We start from the raw sequence: 21972 nt of genomic DNA, 5'->3' as shown, positions 1-21972 counted from the left end.
CGTGTGTTACAATGTCCAGCAGCGCACCGAAAATAATTTTGATTAGTCGATGGGAATGGGCAATTTCTGACAATATGGTTCGGCGATTGACAACGGTAGCATCTAGGAGGTAACTTCTGAAAACGTCTAATTTTAAAAAGCTCGTATCCCAAACACAAACCTTCATTTATAGCTTTATTTAAGGCAGCATCATCTAGAAATTGGAGGCGGAAGGATCCGGAACTTCCAATTTTAGTTGCATCAACGAGACCGGGGATCATGCTAATAAGTTGTGACTTTTGCACAGCAACAGGGATGTTACTCACAATACCAAGCACTTTTTGATTTGCAGCGGCGGCGAGAGAGACGGCTGAGGCTTTATCTCGGGTTCGGACTACCCACCTTTTCTTGACAGGATCAGATCTCACACTTACGATTCCATCATGACCATCCAGGGCATCAAGGGTCTATTTGCGCTCAATAGGATCTTTGAAGTCAGTTGATGGGGTTTTTAGAGTAACTACATAAGACAGTATAGAAGCGACAGAACACTCTTGCATTAGCAACAGAGGACATCTAATTGTTCCAGGAGGGAGAGCTCTCATACACTCAGGCAAAGGACGTAGCCCAAACTAACAAGAGTTTACACGGCAACTCAACGCACAAAAAGCATCGGCAGGAATAAGTGGTACTTCACTAAGGTGGCGGATAACAAAGACTGGCAGACCAACATCAACAGCATCATACTTTGCAATAGTATCGATAATTTCGGAGACACTATTAATAAACGCATTTGTACCCACTCTCTTAGCCTGAATTTCCCCAGGATGGCGAAACTGGAAGATTTGCCTCCTTGCTTCAGAAACTTGGGCGAGCGTGAAAAATTGAGACATATATTTCTTCATAATAATCTGCAGAAAAGCCTTTTTCGATACTGTTTTGGACAAAATTCAGAACAGGACAATAAATGAGCACTCCAGCGGTCCACGCCATCAGCACCAAATGCTGAATACATACAGAATGAAGGAACCTAGGAACAAAGGAAGCGTAAGGACCCCCTCCCTAACCCAACGCCTTCTATAAAAATCCTAACCTAACGTTGGGTAGGACCCAACGCCTTCTATAAAAACCTTATATGCCCCCAGGGCATAACTTAAATCCCTTGCCCCGAGGGTTGTAGGGGGGTGTCCTCCTCAAAAACATATTTTCTATATGGAAATCAACTATGCTGAACAAAATGACTATCTCAAAATTTTGGTTGGATGTGTTTGGGAGAATGATGGGCTTGGGGGGGGGGGTCTAGTTGCCCTCCAATCACTTGACTATTAGAAAGGGCACTAGCCCTTTAAGTTTTCAATCGAATGAGCCTTTTTTGAAGTTTCTACGACAACACCTTCTATAAAAAATCTTATATGCCCCCAGGGCATAACTTAAAACCCTTGCCCGGACGGTTGTGGTGGAGTATCCTCCTCAAAAAGATAATTTCTATCTGGAAATTAACTACGCTGAACAAAATGGCTATCTCAAAATTTTGTTTGGATGTTTTTGGGGGACTGATGGGCGTGGGGGGGGGGGATAGTTGCCCTCCAATCACTTTAGACTATTAAAAGGGGCACTAGCCACTCCAATTTGCAGTCAAATGAGCCCTTTTCGAATTTTCTACGACAATTCCTTCGATACGAAGTGCCCGGGTATGGAGAAATAAACAAAACAAAAAACACATTGTGCCCACATCGTTCTTTACTTAGGCAGCGCTAGCGCGCTGCCTCTGATCTTCCTATTTTGATTCATAAATAGGCGAATACCGACGTCTATTAATTATTCAAACTCTTCACTACCTAACCAGATATTTTTCCATGGGTCCTTGCCAAGGACGTACCCAGAGGGGGGCTAGGGGATTTGAACTCCTCCCTAAAAAATTTTTGACTCGTAAAAACGTAAAAAAAAACGGATATAAAAAAATTTTGTATGCGTTTTTTTAGGTTTTTTTTTCGTTTACCCCCCCCCCCCTCCGAAAAAATCTTTGAGTAAAACCTCCGGTAAATATTTACCAAATCATATTATTGAGTTAGGAATAAAGTGAATACACCATTCGATGCCTTTTTTATGCTGATTACAAATATAATAATCATTTCTATTGGAAATAAATTTCAGCCCACCTCCCGCCTAACCTACCCCCACCCCCATATGTGAAAATATATATCAGGAATTGACATATATAGGGGGGGGGGTAAAATTCATTTCCGATAGAAATGATTGTTATATAATCAGCATAAAAAGGCATCGAATGGTATATTCACTTTATTTGAAACTCAATAATATGATTTGGTAAATATTTACCAACCCCCCTCCGAAAACAAAAAAAAATCCTGGGTTCGGCCTTGGCCTTCGCTTACGAAGTGAGAAACCAATTTGGAAATCTCTGCTCACTATGATAGAGAGTCTATAAATATTTAACAACAAATTGCCTTTATGAACAAGGTTCCATGGTGTAATGGCGAGCACTCAGGACTTTGAATCATGCGATCCGAGTTCCAACCTCGGGGGAACTTTCTTTTTAAGAATTATTTTAATTAGTATAACTTTCTTTTATAATCGTTGGTTATTATTATTTTTTTTTTTTCAAGTTAAGATCTATTCAAAAAAAGTAACCGATTAATAAATAAATAGTATTTCAAGTTTGGAAGCATGTAAGAGTGATGGTGGAGGGGTGGGGATACCTGTCATCTTTTACGCTAACACGAAAAAAGCAAAAGTATAAAAGAAAGAGAGAGAGAGAGAGAGAGAGAGAGAGAGAGAAAGTGAGAAAGAGAGAGGTATACAGAGCGAAGGAGAGGGAGAGAGAGGGCGAGAAAAAGAAAAAGAGAAAGAAAGAATATAGCCTGTGATTTCATGAGAAAGCTATCTAATCTAACAAATTGTGACTCATCGCACAGAAAATCTAAAACGCTTCAGTCCAGAGCTGCTTTGGAGTCGAATCAACTAAACCACTATTTTGATCTCAAAGTCACAAAATGTACCTAGAAGTTGAATATATTTTGAGCTTACCTATGTTACCTTATCAAACGGTTCGTGGTAACGAACTGTAAGTAAGAAGCGACCCGGCTCAATAGTAACCGAAACTCTGAAAAACTGAATTTTGATACCAATAGATACATCAAAAGAATCGGATTTTTATGCTGATTTTTATATAAGTTTCATCAAGTTTAATCTTGCCCATCAAAAGTTACGAGGAAATTTGCCTTATTTTCGAAAAAATGCCGTATTTTTTTGAAAAAAGATAGAAATACCCCATATAATTCATAGAATCTTAATGAAAATCACACCATTAGATTCAGCGTATCAGAGAACCCTACGAATGAGCTTCCAAGCTCCTATCTAGAAAAATGCGGAATTTTTTATTTTTGGCCAGAAGACCAAAAACTTGTAGCGCTGTTTATTGTCTGTCTCATCATTTTACTTCTCGTTACCGCTATCGTACTTCTTGTAATGATGGTAAAGTCAAATATCGTCGTCAGGGTAAATACTAAGCATAAAATCGAAACAAGAAAAATGCCTTAAAATTAATATATAAATTTGAGTTGGACTGAATAGGGCTAAAGTTGGCTGAGTTGGACTAACGTTCGACTGAATAGAAATCGGGCTGTCGTCCACACATTTATTTTTTGTTTAGGTTTATAATTTAAAGAAAAAAAAAATCCTGGGTTCGGCCTTGGCCTTCGCTTACGAAGTGAGAAACCAATTTGGAAATCTCTGCTCACTATGATAGAGAGTCTATAAATATTTCACAACAAATTGCCATTTAGAATAAGGTTCCATGGTCTAATGGCGAGCACTCCGGACTTTGAATCATGCGATCTGAGTTCCAATCTCCGTGGAAATTTCTTTTTAAGAATTATTTTAATTAGTATAACTTTCTTTTATAATCGTTGGTTATTATTTTTTTTTTCAAGTTAAGATCTATTCAAAAAAAGTAACCGATTAATAAATAAATAGTATTTCAAGTTTGGAAGCATGTAAGAGTGATGGTGGAGGGGTGGGGATACCCGTCATCTTTTACGCTAACACGAAAAAAGCAAAAGTATAAAAGAAATAGAGACAGAGATAGAGAGAGAGAGAGAGAGAGAGAGAGAGAGAGAAAGAAAGAAAGAAAGAAAGAATATGACCTGGGATTTCATAAGAAAGCTATCTAATCTAAAAAATTGTGCCTCATCACATAGCAAATCTAAAACGCTTCAATCCAGAGCTGCTTCGGAGTCGAATCAACTAAACCACAAATTTGCTCTCCAAGTCACAAAATGTACCTAGATGTTGCATATATTTTGAGCTTACCTATGTTACCTTATCAAACAGTTCGTGGTAACAAACTGTAAGTAAGAAGCGACCCGGGTCAATAGCAATCGAAACTCTAAAAAACTGAATTTTGATACCAATAGATGCATCAAAAGAATTGGATTTTTATGCTTATTTTAAATATATAAGTTTCATCAAGTTTAGTCTTGCCCATCAAAAGTTACGAGGAAATTTGCCTTATTTTCGAAAAAATGCCGTATTTTTTTGAAAAAAGATAGAAATACCCCCTATAATTCATAGAATCTTAATGAAAATCACACCATTAGATTCAGCGTATCAGAGAACCCTACGATTGAGCTTTCAAGCTCCTATCTAGAAAAATGCGGAATTTTTTATTTTTGGCCAGAAGAAAGATCACGGATCTCGCGTTCGAACTTACGCGAGAGGGCTCATTGGCGGGCAACCAGGCCCCCTTCCATGCTCATTTTTTCCTAAAGTTACTGGATCAAAATTTTGAAATAGTCATTTTGTTCAGCATACTTGAAAAATTAATTAACTATGTCTCTGAAGACGACTTAATTCCCCCACAGTCCCCGGGAAAAGGTTGCAAGTTATGATATTTGACCATTGTTTACATATAGTATTGGTTATTTGGAAGTCTACAGACGTTTTCAGAGGTATTTTTTCTTGTGATGATTGGGGGGAAGAGAAGGGGCTGCGTGGGAAGATCTGCGTGAAGGAATTTTTCATGGGAGAGGATAATTTTCCATGAAGGGGGTGCCGGTTTTCCAAACATTATTTATAAAACGATCATAAATTTTATAAAAAAAAAAAAATTCTCAACTGAATGTTAGGAGCAATATTAAATTTAAAACGAACAGAAATTATTCCGTATATGAGGAGGTTTGCCCTCTCGTCATTACCTCGCTCTTTAGGCTAAAGTATTTTTAGTACTTTCAAACGAGCTATTATATTCTAATTAAACTGTCTTTGTGATTCAGAGGTCATTCTTAAAGAATTGGAACAAAATTCAAACTTATGCGCAAAGAGCAAGGTATTGAAGAGATGGCGAATCCCCTCATACACGTAATAATTTCTGTTCATTTTAAGTTTTAATGTTGCTCCTTACTTTCAGTTGGGAAAACTTATTTTTTATTATTTAATAATAATTTGTATTAATAAAACAACCTTTGAGGTATCTTCCTCGCAAATTTTTAAACTTGAACGAGAAGTCTTTTATTTGTTTAGAACACAAAAACTAAAAATAAAACTAATGAATCATTCTAATAAAGAAATAGCTATGGGTAGATTTTTTGTTTTACAGTTTTGTATCACATTTTTATACTTGTTATGAACTTCAAAATCCTATTTTTAATCGCTATTTACATTTGAAGGTTGTATTTTTAATTTTCTGTACACTGAATTCTCACGAAGTAATGGTGATATATTTTTTGTCAGTTAGCAAATTTGTTTTCACGAACTAATAAAAAATTGCTAGCAACAACTGGAGTGGCAGAAGCAGGCCAGTAGAAGTGACCCTATAACTCCGACGCCCACACCATATATGGGCATAGAGTCATTAGGGAGAACACGTGGTTAATGGGGTCAATGACCTAAATTTCCAAGGTCGATGTTGTTGTTGTTGTAAGTGCACCCTCTCAGCGAATGTTAAGGTCGATGTTGTTGTTGTTGTAAGTGCACGCTCTCAGCGAATGTCAAGGTCAATGTTGTAGTTGTTGTTTTTGGCACGCTCGAGGCGAATGTCATGGTGTCCAGAAATAGAAAACAGCATTTGTTGTTGTTGTTCGAGCCAAATGTTATGACTTTCCCGGAATTTGGAACACCTGTGCTGTCGACCTCAATTCACCTATCGTGAATCAATAATTCCCCTTAGGAACAACAAATTAATTCCCCTTTCTTGACAGATCAATCAATCAATGACATCATCTGTCAGACTTTAAAAATTTTCACATAGAAACGATTCTCCAGGAATAGATCCAAGTCATTAATGTCTTTGCCTCGGAAACAACTCTTTTGGTCGAACTCCAAAGGATATTAATAGCCAAAGGCCATGGAAACAATTCTCCAAGAAACATCTTAGCGATGAATTGTTTTAGCGCGGGAATCAGGTTTCTTATTAATTTGAAATGCATTAGCGCAGAGATGCCAAAAACAAAAGGAACACGCTGAAATTACGTTTAGGGATTATTTGGGCGAAACTGTTTTAGACAGGTTATGGAACTATTTCGGCGAAACAGTTAGAGACATTTTAAAAGATAATTTTTGAAAAGATTTTAGAAGAGAATTTAATGGTGAAACTCTGTGGTCGTTATAATACACAAGTTTCATTTGAACAGTGTTGTGAGGTCCTCTAACCCAACCCCAAAGGGTTCCAATCCTCCTACCCCAACCCCGAAGGAAGCCCCCGGTCCTCAAAGGCCCCCCAAGCTCCCAAAGGGCCACTGGCGCCCCCAAAAGCCCACCCAGACCTCCAAAGGCCATCCCCGGGCCCCCCAAAGGCCCATCGAGCTCCCAAAGGACCAACGGGGTCCCAAAGGCCCTCCAACGGTCCCTAAATGTCCCCCAGGCCCCCAACTGCCCCCCCGACCCCCAAAGGCCCACCCTGTGCCCCAAAGGCCCTCCCTGTGCCCCAAAGGCCCTCCCTGTGCCCTAAAGGCCCTCCCATTGCCCCAAAGGCCCTCCCCCGGCCCCCAAAGGTCCCCCGGACCAGAGAAGCGCCGCCGGGGTGCACCGGGGGCCAGGAAAGCACCGCAGGATGTTCCGCCGGGAAGCACCATAGTTCAGAAAAGCGCCGCAGGGGATGCGCCACCGGGAGGCATTGCAGGAAAGCGCCAAAGGAATGCGCCGCAGGATGTGCCACAGGGATGCGCCGCAAAAAAAGTAAACTAAACTGTAAAAATTTCGAAAGGTTCTCCCCCAAACTCCCTCCTCAGACCCCCAAAGGCCCTCCCCTTGTCCTCAAAGGTCCCCCGGGCTCCCAAAGGGCCAACCGGCCCCCAAGGGTCCCCCGGGCCCCCAAAGGTCCATCCCCGGTCCCGAAAGGTCCACTGGGCTCCCAAAGGCCCTCCCCCGGTCCCCAAAGGTCCCCGGGCTCCCAAAAGACCACTCAATCCTCAAAGGCCCCCCGGATCCCCAAACGCCCTCCCTGGGCACCAAAGGTCCTCCCCCGGTCCCCATACATACGCACGAAAACTTACACACACAAAAAAAAACTTACACACACACAAACACTTACACACACACACGAAAAATTACACACACACACGACCAATTAAAACCATACGCCAGAAATTACACACACACACACAAAAACATACACACACACACACACACAAAAACTAAAACTACAAAACTAAAAAAAACATGCACACAGAAAATTACAGGCGCACAAAAACTAACACACACACACACAAAACTTACACACACACACACACACACAAAACTTACACATGCACACGAAAACTTACATGCACATAAAAACTTACATTCAAACAAAAACTTACACACACACACACACAAAACTTACACACACACACACACACACACACGAAAACTCACACACACACGACAAAAATTACACACACACAAAAAATTACACACACACACACACACAAAAACTCACACATGAACACAAAAAAAACAAACACACACACAAACAAACATACACACAAAAACACAAACGAAAACTTAAGACCAAAAACAAAAAATTAAACACACAAAAAATTACACACACACACACACACACACACACAAACTTACACACACACACACAAAAAACATACACAAACAAAAACTTACACACACACACACAAACATACACACACACACAAAAAACTAACATCCACACGCAATAGCTTAGACATACAAAATCTTACACACACACACACAAAAACTTACACTCACACGCAAAAACTTACATGCACACAAAAACTTACATGCACACAAAAACTTACACACACACAAAAACTTACACACACACACAAAAACTTACACACACACACACGCATCAAAACTTACACACACACGCCAAAACTAACACACACACACACAAACTGACACACCCGCACACAAAAACTTACACACACACACACACACAAAACATTACACATGAAAAAGAATAAATTAATTCTAAAACAAAATTACACACACACACACACACAAATATTACACACACACACACACGCCCCATCACACACACACGAACCAAAATACACACACACAAACAAATACACACACACACACACACACACAAAACTTTAAAATGAACACAAAAAAAACACTATCACACTCGCAAACAATAGAGCAAACACACACGCATACACACAAAACATACACACACACACACGTAAAATTACAAACACACGCCCAAACTGACATGCACACGAAAACACAAAAAAAATTAAATGCACACAAAAACTAACACACACACACACACAAATACTCACACACACACGCCGAAACTTACACACACACAAACAAATACACACACACACACACACACACAAAAAAAAAAAAATGAACACAAAAAAAACTCACCAAAACTCGCACAAAAACTTACAAACACCCACACACACAAAACTTACACACACACACACGAAAACTTACACACACACGCCAAAACTTACACACACAAAAACTTACAATTGGAAAGGGGGGCTAGTTTACCTCCTGGATACCTGCCTTTCGCCAGTCTTAAATCAAAGCACTATCTCTGTATACAGAATACCAATGAATTAAGTTTTCTGAAATTCATCAAAACAGATGGTTTAAATTTCATAAAGAGCATAGGATTTTTTTTTATACTCTAAAGATCATGACGTTATGTTATTATGCGTAGTAATCACAGCCTATATTGGGTAGCTACTGTTATTTGTCGTTTTGTTTTCTATGACCACCTCTCAGACTGATTGCAATTCATTCAATAGTTTTTATTGATGAAAATTGGCAGTCTTGCGATTGTAAATTCTTTTTAACCCTGTTTCCAAAGAAATTATAAGCAAAATTTAAAGTACAACTTGGAAAAGTTTGAATTGACACAACTTTCAAAATGATTTGTATACTTTACTCAGATTCGAATGATGTTTTCTTAGCTATTGATTTACTTGAAAAGATGTTGGAACTCGATGCTGAGAAGAGATTGACAGCAGAACAAGAATTGGCTCATCCTTACCTTTCTCAGTACGCTGACCCAACTGATGAACCAACTTCCCCTCCATACGATCAAAGTTTTGAAGACATGGAACTCTCTGTTGAAGATTGAGAAGGTATTTGCCACTTTCTTGCTCCATTTGCTTTTTTTTCTTTAACTATGTTGCTGTTAAAAATCTCCTCGAATTGCTTTACATCAAATCTATGCTTCAAGAAGTTCACAGGTCATCAAAGAGATGATACCCGCTGTTGCCCTATAGTTTGTTCGATCCTTCCAAGATTACTTATCTGAGAAGTACTATTGCTTATTCCTAGCGATCCATGGAACGGAAATGACGTCACAAGTTAGGGTGGTTACAACTTGAAAAGGTCTTTATTTTTTGTCGGATAAGTAACACCGGAAGCCCCGGAAAATTCAGGATAAGTGAAGAACAAATGATGTCATAAAATAAACATAATATACAATAAATTCCAAAAATGGAAAAAAATAGATAAATTGTATGCAGAATAAACATAAAATGGGAATAAACATAAAATGAATCTTAATTGGATAGGGAATATAAAAGTGGAATCTTCAAATATGAGCTACTACTACTACTACTACTACTAACAACTCACCGCAGCACCAAACCGCCTGAGGCTAACACAGCTGCGCACGCTCTTCCTCCACCCCAATCTATTCAAAGCCTCCTTTTTTACACCCGCCCAAGAAGTTCCCATCTCCTTTAAATCTTACTTTATGACGTCCTACCAACCAGACGAGGACGACCTGCTTTCCGTTTAGCCCTAGACGGTTGGCCAAAAAGAACAATCTTCAGCAATCTGTCATCCTTCATCTGCACAACGTGCCCTGGCCACCTCAATCTTTCTTTCATGATAGCCCTAGAGAGCGGTATTGACCCACATTTTTCGTATAGCCTATTGTTTGAAGTACGGCCAATCAGACGGGTACCCAGTCAATCCTTAATCAATTTCTCTGGAAAACATCTAGCAAATCTTCATCCGCTTTTCGGAGCGTCCATGCTTAAAAGCCATATTTGACCACTATCATCACTGTAGCTTCTAGTATTCTAATCTTGGTTTGCAAACTTATCTTCCTATTTTTCCAAACTTTTTTTTAACTGTGAAAAAACACCCTGAGCCTTGGCAATTCTACTTTTAACATCTTCTCTGCTCCCACCATCTTTACTAATAATGCTATCAAGGTAAGTTAAGCTGCCCACGTGATCAATTTTTTCATTACCCAACGTCACCTTTTCATCTTCAATTATTCCTAGCCTTAGTGACTTAGTCTTCTGAACATTAATTTTCAAACCTATTCTAGCGCCCTGAACACGCAAAACCTATAAGACTTCATTCATTTTGCTCACTCCTTCATCTAGGATGCTTAAATCATCAGCATAATCTAAGTCCAGGAGACTTTTTCCTCCCCATTTGATTCCGGGGCTCCCATTACCTCTCCTGTGCCCCTTTAGACAAAGTCCATCAAAATAATCCATATAATGGGGGATAGAACAGAACCCTGCTTAACTCCTGATTTAATACAAAACCAGCTGCTAACCTCATTTCCTATCTTAACCGCAGCAGTGTTATTCTCGTACATAGCACTAATCACTTTAATGTATTTGTCTGGTATACAATACAAGGATAAAACCGTTACTAAAGCGCTTCTATAAACAAAATCTAACGCTTGCTCATAATATATAAAACTGAGGACTAAAGGTGTTTAAAAACTCAGACACTTCTCAATTACTAACCTAAGAGTGAAAATTTGTTCAACACATCCTCTACCTTTTCTAAAACCGCACTGTTCTTCTCTTAAAACTGTGTCTACGGCATCTCTCAGTCTAAGAAGTATCATATTAAGTAATTTACTACCTACAGAGATGAGACTAATACCTCGATAATTACGACACTCACTTTTATCGCCTTTCTTATAAAGTGGCTTAATTAAGGTTTTCCTAAAATCGTTAGGCACTTCCCCATTTTCAAAAATCATATTCATAATCTTCAGTAACTTATTTCTAACCTCAGAGCCACCATACTTAAGAAAATCATTTACCACCCTATCAGCACCTGGAGCCTTATTATTTTTTGGTCCTTTTAGTAATGTTGCTAATTCCTCCTCAAAAACAAATCTTCCTTCACATCCAAGGTATCACAAACTTTTTCATTTTCCTCTATATCTTTTCCTGTAGCCCTATCTCGGTTAAGCAAATTCTCCAAATGTTCGACTCATCTCTCTTTAGTTTTTTCCTTATCACTAAATGCGCCCCCATTCCTATCTTTAACGGGGCCAAGTCTGGATTGACTACTCCCTCTCAATTTGTTACATGCCCTTACAATATTTTACTATTATGCCGTCTAGCTGCATCTTCCAGATCCTCGGCAATTTTATCCATGGCCTCCACTTCACACGTCCTTAGTTCATATTTTAATGCTTTCTCCACTTTCTTTACGTTACTTTTGTTTTCATATGATCTATCACTCAGATAATTCTTTTGCAAGTTCTTTCTCCTTTCTATTAAACATAAAGCTTTTTCACTAATATTCTTAGCTGCAGTTCTAGCTTGCTTCCAAGACGCCTTCAGCAATTTCACGAATTATTTTTCTAAAATAATTCCAACCATCTTCCACTTTATCAAATTTTAAACCCTCAAGTTTAGTATTCAACTGTTCCTGGAAAGTTTCTCTCAAATTCTCATTCTGGAGTCTACCAACATTACAACTTCCCGGGAGGTAGTTACCCTTCCGATATTTCAGCTTTAAATTAACCCTTGTGCTACTAGATGGTGATCTTTACTTTTAACATCAATGACGGCACCCGTATATATTCTAGTATCTTGTATTGATCCTGCCTTTCTTCGGTTTACTAAAACATAATCAATAAAGTTTGCTGTCTTATCATCACGTGAATACCATGTTAACTTATGAGCCATTTTATGACCAAACACCGCATTGGTTATAACTGGATTGTTATACCTATAAAATTGCCAAAGTCTGTATCCATTACTGTTTTCTATTCCTACACCAAATTTACCTAAGTTAGGATACCATCTATTCCTATTTCTACCTACCTGGGTGTTAAAATCTCCCAGTAATAACATCATATTTCTACCTCGGAACCTGTCTATTTTCTCCTGTAACTGTAAGTAAAATTCATCTGAGTCACTAGTATCTCCGTCAGACGGTTCTAAAGGGTTGTATACTACTATAATTACTGATACCTTGAACTTTTTAGTCATAAAATGAGCAATTAGTATTCTATTATTAATACCTTCCCAGCCTAAACAAAACTTAGCAGCTTCCTTATTCATCATAAGCCCAACTCCCTGTCAATTTACCCCATCCTTCCTGCCCGAGTAAACAAATTCTATATCACCTAATTTCATGCTTCCTACCCCTGGGATATGAGTTTCTGAGACTCCTAATAAGTCCAAATTGAATCGTCTGAATTCAACAGTCAAAATGTCGATACGATAGTCATTTTTTAACTTCGTAACATTCCAAGTTCCAATTTTCATGTTCTTTAAACCATTGAAATTATTTTCGCCTGAGGAAAAGCAATGATCCCTGATACCAGCGCAGGACAGGGATCACATATCTTCTCAAGCCGACCCCGAAGGGCTTAAGCCGGCTTAGAACCGGACCTCAAGAAGTCCCTGGGACCTCCATGAATGGAGGCTTTGTGCAATCCTGGGCCCATCTTGGTCACAACATGATTTTCAGCAGTTAGCGATGCTTTTCTGTCAACAAGAGTCAAGATCCTGCACCGACAAGCTCAACCCTATTACCTCCGACTCATTATACATTCATGCCCACAAATATTGTGCTACTACTGGGAGGCAGCCCATAATAGATAAATTAGCTAGGAAGAGGTTTTTCAGCCCGAAGACGTCCGTCAAAACATACCAAGCCCAGAAGTATTGTTGTTTACTAGGCTATAATTTCCTCGAGGGCCGTCACTTCTCAAGTGGGAATAGAATTGACCGCAAGGTCCCCAGTCTTGCAGGTACCCGGAAGGGCCGAGGCAGCTCTTTGCAGAGGCCGTTGTCTATATATCTGGATCTTACGCTCTGCCGCAGGTTTCCTCCTATAGAGGATCCTCCCGCGACGGTGTTCTGCATCACCATGCAATTTAATCCATTTCTGGGAGAAGGTTTGTAACTCATGGGACTTGTAGACAAACCAGTGGGTTCTTTTGAGTGTACATTTGAGGGGCCTTCTTCCTCCTCCGCCTGAGTTGATAACCCCGGGTGAGGGTGCCCCATTTTCTATTATGGACACCCTTGCTCATATCAAATATGAGCAAAGGTTCAAAATAGTATTTCAAGCCTACAAGTAAGTTTAAAACTGCAATACAGAACTTTAAAACACATAAATCAACCATAGTTATCCTTCAATGAAGAAATTTTCAAGTTTTAACTGTATTCTTTTTTTTTTTTTTTTTTTTTTATTTTTTTTTTTGCTCTTTAAATACATTAATAATTTTATTATACAGCGTTTAGAAAAAAGCTTTGTGTTTCAGATTAATAAGAGGGTATTATTTAAAACGCCTAGAGTCTTTTCCTTTGCTGCTGAGATGACGTCCAGTATTCGTATTCGTACGGTGTATCAGGAAGGATTTTGTTCGTCCTAAAACTTAATAGTGGGTGCCAAACAATATATCCCAATTTTTCTTTCTTTAGTTGTTTTCGTGTGTTGTTTAGTTCTTGGACGCTATAAATAGCACTTTCCATCTATATATTTTCACATTGATCTAATGCATGTTTTAGATTGGCTAAATAGGTCTGTCACATTGGTTCACATGATATCCTTAAGAATGTAAACTGAATTCTGATTGGTTGATTTAGATGACGAATCACGGACTATTTTACAATGTTTAAGATATTTTACAATACACCGTAAAATCTTTCTTTTACGTTATGATGTTAATATTTAACTTGAGTTAAGACTTCACTCTACGTTATAGATTGTTTCGGATCAAACTTCGTCTACACTGTAGGTAGTCCCTAGTAGGCTCGAGTTTTACTTTAGATCTTATGTTACTTAAGTTTGCGTTAAGTTTTGGAAAGTTCAATATAGCAGCAACAAAATGGAACTAATGAATGTATAATTAACAAATTTTGAAGACAAATAAATACACTTTACCTAGAAATTCTTTCTCGCTTGATCAGAGCTTTAGTGTCCATGTCTATTCCAGATTTTTTATTTTTGAATAGTTTGCTTAAACCCTGTGGTAGCACAATGAATTGATTGTCTGCTCAGAAATACGAGACCCAGGAATAGATCTCCGCTACCTTAGCGCTGGGTGACAAGCTTGCTACTTTATTCTATAAGAAAAAGACCCAGAAACTGGGTCGTGGACCTGACGTCCTATGCGCCAGTAATGGCTCTGAAGGATCTATATTGTTTTCGTGTTTTTTGCTTATCACGGCTGTTATGCTTTTTGACGATGGTTATGGTGGTATTATCGAGTTTCAAACTAGCCTAGTGTGAAAGGACTGGCTTAAGTGAATAGGTTATACTTACTGCAGCACAACTTAACGAGTTAATTTAAAAAATAGCAATGCAGTGTGAAAGCTGCTTTATACTAAGTAGTTTACGTTACGGAATGAAAGTATGAAACAGCTTTAAAGTTTTTTCTTCTCCTTTCAGATTCAGTGTATAAAGAAGTGATAAATTTTGTGCCTCCTACTGTCACCGAAGCAGAACAAGAATAGTGGCGTTGTAAATTGCTCAGATTCTTAACGTTTTTGTCTTGGTTTTCACCCTATCTCTCTATTACTCAAATTTTATTATAGGCGAGATTATAGGTCTAAGACAATCAAACCTTTTTGCCACACTTGGATTAAACCCCGGTAATGGACGAATATGGAGAAATTCTCCTTTTTATAAATAATCAAGTCAAGCGGAGGGTTTAGTATTATAATAAATCAGACTCATTGTTGTCCTGTAGGGACAATGCAGCACAGCTTATAACCAAAATTTGTCAATGCATCGATGTTTGAGTCTTTTTTGTGCAATGGCCGAAATATTTCAGTAGTCACTGAAAGACTTTGGAAATAAGTATCCACTGTAAAATCTATCTGACTTTAAATGTCTGTGACTCAGTTTTTACTGTAAAATTATAATGCTTATCAAAGAAAATCAGTCAAACAGTCGTTTTTTTGTCCTAATTGTTGGAAAAAGGTTTACGCTATTCGCTTATTTTAGTAACTCCAATCTTTCTCTTTTCTGGAAAAAATCTACTACGGAAGTTTCCATTTCATTCATAGCAACCAATAATTATTATCTTGACCTATTTTGTTGTTCCACCAGACACTTCACCCGTTCACGATAACAATGACGCCTGACATATATTTTATACTAAAAACTAGTTTAACATAGCATTCTGTGTTGATGCAAAAGGATCTGCCTCGTGTTTTTTTCTCTGTATTCACCTTTTATATTAATATTATTATTTTGTTTTTATTTGACCATATCTTGGCGGTCCAGGATTAACACACATTCAAAAACAAGTTTTGTGGAATTTCAGTCGTGAGTTATAAGGTAATTGCCTATGCTGTGTCGCAAGGAATCAGAATAGAATTGCTTACAAAAATGGACGATGTAGGGCAAATAGTCTTTTTTTCTCAAAAATTTCTTTAATGTTCTAAGGAGAAAAGGTGAATGAAATTTGGAGAATTTCAGCATTTTAAATTTGATCTGATTTTCTGAGAGTTTTAGTGAATTGCCTCTATTACTATCTTTGAAATACTAAAGACAGTTTGTTCAAAAAATAATTGTTTACTTTGTCTAACTCAATGCTATTTTTTTCAGTGAATGTATAATGATTTTGGCCGGCCAATCTGCTGAACCTTTTGTAGTTACCTCACTAAAAATGTTAATGATATTGTTTCGACGAGTACAATATTTATTATATATTGCGGCATGTATATATCTTTTTCTCTTTTATTAACCATTCATTTTTACTGTATTTAGGAGAAAATCCACAGAATTTAAAGTTTTGCATGAAAATCCAGGAAAAAAAATAATATATGGACAGTTTGTGCTATAAATATTTAACACCAAAAATACAAATAACATTTAACATCTTCATTCTTATCAGCGAAATTTTATTTTTACGAATTTCTGTCGGTGTACAAACGCTTGCATGTATATCTGCATTGTAGTACATTATGCAACAATTGTAGTGTCTAGTACACGCTTAAGAGCCACTAGTAAAACTACAAAAAACATTCTAATGCAAATTTTTAAAGAATCATTTTGTCAAAATTTCAATCATGTGTCAGGATAGAACTTTAACTAATTATAGTTTTAACTAAAAAAAAAAGTGATTCCCAATGAATTCAGTAAGCCTATAAATGACCCAGCATAAGCCGTCCCAACAAATGAAGAAGACAAGGGATTCCACAATTCAAATTACCGATACCATGTCTTATTATCTTTTGGGTATTAGCATGAATGAATAGTTTGCGTCAACATCGTCAAAATTCTCTATGATCCTATAATTGTAATCGTAATCCACTGAAAGAAGCTGTTTCCATGCAAAACTCCTGCATGGCCATAAAGACTCCCTTCTTTACTGGTTAACTCTTGCATTAATAAAAATACAATTTTTATTGTGATTATTGCACACAGGTCAGACTTTTAGGAAAGGGGATTTTACCTACGGAGAGGGGTATTTTGATTTAAATGGAGTAAATTTGTATCCGTAAATGTCAATGTTACCACATATTATTCTCAAAATCCTCTGGTGGGAGATAGAAGGGGAGTTGACCTGTCTTAATTTTTTAGTCTTACTATCTCGAGAAGAACTTCTGGAAATAGAATCATGATCTTTTCAATCAATAAGAAAAGGCTGCCGAGTAGAATAGTTTATCTATCACTTAAGATCTAATGGGTGGATTTTATTTTTATTGTCTTAGTGCGAGAACTTACAGTTCTCACAATTTTGAATAGTTAGAACTAGAATTCCCAAAACAGACATAAACATTCTAATAAAAATTTTGAAAAACAAACCTGGAAGAACAATAGTTGGGTATAATTGAAGTTTATGATCTTTTATCATTACATATTCACGTTAATTGTTGTATAATTTAAAAAGGATTATTAAGTAAAGTAATTAAACCTTTTATTTTATTAAACTTGCAATCATACAATTCACATGTTTACTTTTTACTTTAAAAATTGTAACGAAGATCTAATAATAATGGATAATTTTTTTAGGACTGAAAATTATTGTTTGCTGTCAAATTTTTCACTGTTTTGAAAAACTCTACCTGTGATTTCTATATTTTCGTTTCGATTGTAATTGCAAATGCAGTGTAGTATAAGGAATTATTTGGATCATCTTGAATGATCATGATTGCTTTAGTAAGTTCTTTATTTGTGATATTGAATGGTATTTCAGTCATTGTATAATTTTGTCCAAATTTTCAAATGTAACCGGTTTATTCAGTTTTTAGTGGGCGTTGGTTTGATTAGGCTATTCAGCATTTTGTTAAGCGTTTGTGTTAATTGTGTTGAAAGTGACGTCAAATTATACGCTATTTGTAGTGCATTTGAGCTTGCCTTATTGACTTAATACTGACTTCTCCGGATTTAATTTGTAAACAATAACTGGCGACATGTTAACTGAAGGGTTGTAGACGACTTGGCAAATATCAACATTAATCACGTTACTTCATAGTAAACATAGCGTCCTTACAAAATCCTTAAGGTGTGCCCAATTTCACATTTATAGTCCCATCTTGTTCTTTATATAATTTCATAGTTCTTTTCTTTTTTCAAAAAGATCGAATTTCGTTGTCATATTACGTCTCTTTTACTCGCTTGTCCTGCATTTTCTCAGGTTTAGAAGGTGTAGCTCATCCGACAAATTATCCAGACCGTTTCCAGTAATAATCCTTCTAGTTTCTGGCTTCGTTTATGTCACGTGTAACTCCTGAATAAGTAATCAGGCTTGTCATATATTGCTAGATTGCCCCTATGTGGCCAGCATGATAATCCTGATATGTTCGAACGTACTATTTGTGCATTTTGAGATCATATAAGTGGGCATTTGAACTACATACTGCAGAATGTTCAAAAATCCAAATTTGAAAGGAGAAGGAAGAAAATCGTTTGTATACAATTCAAAATCACAAATATTTTAAACTTACCTGAAACATAACTAGTCGTAACCCAATTTATACCCTGGTATTTTTGTTCATTTGTGAATCTGGATTATGCCCAACAAGTTTTTTTCTCTCACTCCTCACATCAATTTTAGATTTCACGATATATCTATTAACTTCTAAGGGAAGATCAAGTAAGCAATCGGATAAACGACGCTTCTTGACTACTAAGATCCCTGCGTCGGCCCTGCATTGTGTTGCTACAGAAAGGTTCGATCTTTGGGCCCCGTATTATCAAGGTCAAACCCACTGCTCCACTACAGGACTGAGAAAAGATTTATTTTGTCCCTTTTTTTAAATTATTTGCGTGCTTTGTTTTCCTTAATCCCTTCCATCTTTTAGTTTTATCTTCTCTGTTTCGTATTATGCTGTCTCTTCTCTTATATCTATATAAATATATTTCTATTGCTATAGAAAAGTGAAGGGTAGTTAATTAATTTTTTTTTCTTTACTTACTACCAATAATTAAAGCTTTGTCTCCTTTTTTAATGTGTTTTTCCCATATAAATTTATTTTTAAAATTTCGCCGTTTGTCATCAAATGCAGACACGAATTTATTACTTTAGAAACATGATTTTCAAAATGTTTAAAATCACATCAAATGTGAGAATGATCTGCACGGATCCTGAACTGAGCGCAAGCGAAGAGTAACGGGACATGTAAAATTACACCACTATGGCACTAATAAATGTTCAAATTTTGTATTTTCATCAGTTGAACATTTCTATGAGTCCTTGTGGTGGCACAGCGGTAATCTCAGCTTGGTAACACAGAACTCAGAATTCAAACTCGGCTTCAGCAGAACGCTGCGGGGCCTGACGCAAAGACCTGAGTAGTCAATTAGTATCGCTAATCCACCACAGACGTTTTTTTTTCGGTGTCACTTTATTCGCGTCCAACAGGTAATTACTGGGTACATCTGCTGACGAAAAGAGTAAATGGAAATAACTTTGTCGACGTATATGTTAGATGTTAGTGCGGATTAAGAAAATTGGATAAAGCAAAATTAATAATGAGAGATTTTATGAAGTTGACAAATAATAGTGGGTTACTGTTGCAGTTTTATTTGTGTTCATCTTTGGAGTTTCTTGTTTACTAATTTCATCCTCGCATTATTTGTTATCTGCGGTTGTATTTCTGATTGTCTCCGGAAATGTTATGGACATTTAAGATTTTATCTGAACTATATAATTTTGACGTTATTTTGTATTTTGAACCCTTTAGTTGAAAGTTTTAATGTGTCAAAAGATTATGAATAAAATTAATTTAAAGCTAAACTGCCCTTTTATCACCTATAAACTGTAATGTATATGCTTTGTTGGTTTTCTTGGCTGTTGTTGTGTGATGCTCCTTAACATGGCATTTGACCCATCAAGTTCTGGAGCAAAATCTTGGGGGAGGGCAATGTGACATGGACGTCAATAAGCAAAATCTCGGGGGGGGGCCAATCTGAGAATGGCACCTATAATAATTGACAAACTTAACAAATTTATTGAAAAAAAGAGAGTGAAAAACAGAAAAAAAACAAGGGATAAGGGTGCAAGAAGAAATCTTGGGGGCCGGGGTCCCCCCAGATCCGCCAGTGGCTGCAACGATAGCTATAACCTTGTAAAGAACGAACCACGGTCAATGGCAAAAAAAAGAATTAAAAAGTACTTTTTGAAGGAAACTTTTAAGTGAAGAAAAAATTGCCATTAGAGGCTGATTGCGGAATGGTAACTATGATTTCGATTAATTTTGATGCTAAAAGTTTATTGCAATAGCAAATTTATGGGAATTTCAAAAAATATTCAGAGGCCCTTCAAAATGGGGTGAAGTCAGAAAGAAGAGTGCACAATTCGAACTGGCATCGTGGTAGACCTCACAGTAGTCAGTTACAGCTTCCCACCTTGAATAACAAGGAAAATGACGTCATCTTTTTAATAATAAAAAAGGATTTTATTGATATCCGAATAAAGCTGAATAACTTAATAATATAAAACTTGGACGGTTTGTCTTTCCAAAAGTCGTTTTTGTATGTAAGTCAATTGACAAATAATTTGAAGTATTTAATCTGGAACAATTTTAATAGTAGGTATCTTGAACATGGTAGCATTAGCTAGGTTCGGTAAATCAGCTACAGTGTCAGCCATAATACATTCATTTTCAGCATTGATATGGAAAAAAAGAAACAAGAAGAAACCTTATTCCAAATTTTTGTTACAGAAAAAAAATTGTAATAGAAAAAAAAAGAAACAACCGCTGCAGCAGGTGTACATTCGGCTGATTGTTTTTTTTTGTTTTTTTTTTACCACTGGTACAGCCAGACACATACGTACTTAGATGCCAGAGGTACATACAACTAATACAGCCTTAAAATTCATATTTTCATACTTTAAAATTACCCAAAAATTGCTTGCAATCTTCGTTTTTTACAAACTAACAAATTAATTTGTTGCTCACTCTGTTTTTTTTTCTTTTTCAACGAAACACCATACCTTAAGTTTGTGAATGTTTTCTGTTTTCCTTGCTTTTGCAACCAAATATGATAAAAAAATATCTCAGAATCTAAATCTTATACCAAGAAACTGTATTTTCAGGAATAATCTGCAGCATAGAGATTAGATAAATTTATCACAAACTGGAATTATAACTGTCATAACAAGAGGAAACCTACGAATAGACTTAAAGTGCAGGAACAGTAGAATGCTGCAGCTATCACATTTAAATAGCCAATTAAATACAAAAAAAATTAAAAAATTGACTTCATCTGAGGCTAAATAACCTTGCGTCGTTTTAGTTCCAGCTGTACCCGAGCAATAGGATTTATAACTATTTTTCTTTTGGTTGGTTTTACAGGTCAGATTTCATGCGCAAAGTTTTACCAGTGTTTCTATGTCAAGCCCTGAAAAACTAGATGTAAGTACTAATTCGGTGTGGATGTGGACCCCTCTAGGAAATTAAAGCCTAGAATTGCATTATGATTAGGCTTTTTGGGCTGAAAAACTCTTTTTAGCTAAGTTATCTATTAATGCCGGCCCCCTCATAGTAGTAAAATATTTTGAGGTATGAATACATAATAGGTCAAAGGTAATCGGCTTCAGATTTCTTGTGGCAAATTTTGATTCTTGTTAATAAAAAAAAATCCACAAATGGAGTTTTCTTGGGAAAAAATGAACAAAAGAAGTGTTCCAAGGAAAAATGAAAAGTTTTCCAAAAGCAATCTTACTTGCTAAAGTCTAACGTTATGGAAATATATTGAGACAACTAATTCTTAGTTTACTTGAAAAATAAAGCATATTTTATAAGTATAATGTAAGATAATGTATAATGAGTATAATGCAAGAAAAAAGTCAAAACTTATTTGAAA

The 21972-nt window shown here is 36.8% G+C and overlaps 1 protein-coding gene and 1 pseudogene across 1 annotated transcript in view; both read left to right on the top strand.

Annotated features, from left to right (window-relative positions):
- LOC148946765 (mitogen-activated protein kinase p38b-like) overlaps positions 1 to 9553 on the top strand; it is a 131294-nt gene extending 121741 nt beyond the window's left edge. Inside the window, exon 9 of the mRNA XM_089097130.1 lies at positions 9384 to 9553. Within this exon, the coding sequence (XP_088953256.1) occupies positions 9384 to 9553 (170 nt within the window). The remainder of the gene's footprint in view (positions 1 to 9383) is intronic.
- A 1082-nt stretch (positions 9554 to 10635) lies between these two features.
- Positions 10636 to 21972, top strand: part of LOC148946764 (mitogen-activated protein kinase p38b-like) — a 28127-nt pseudogene continuing 16790 nt past the window's right edge.

Source organism: Artemia sp. Qi Xiang Cuo, chromosome 11, assembly GCF_049724085.1.
Source record: "Artemia sp. Qi Xiang Cuo chromosome 11, ASM4972408v1, whole genome shotgun sequence".
Classification (NCBI taxonomy): domain Eukaryota; kingdom Metazoa; phylum Arthropoda; class Branchiopoda; order Anostraca; family Artemiidae; genus Artemia; species Artemia sp. Qi Xiang Cuo.
Note: the sequence above shows the minus strand (reverse complement) of the source record. Positions and strands in the feature narration are given on the sequence as shown.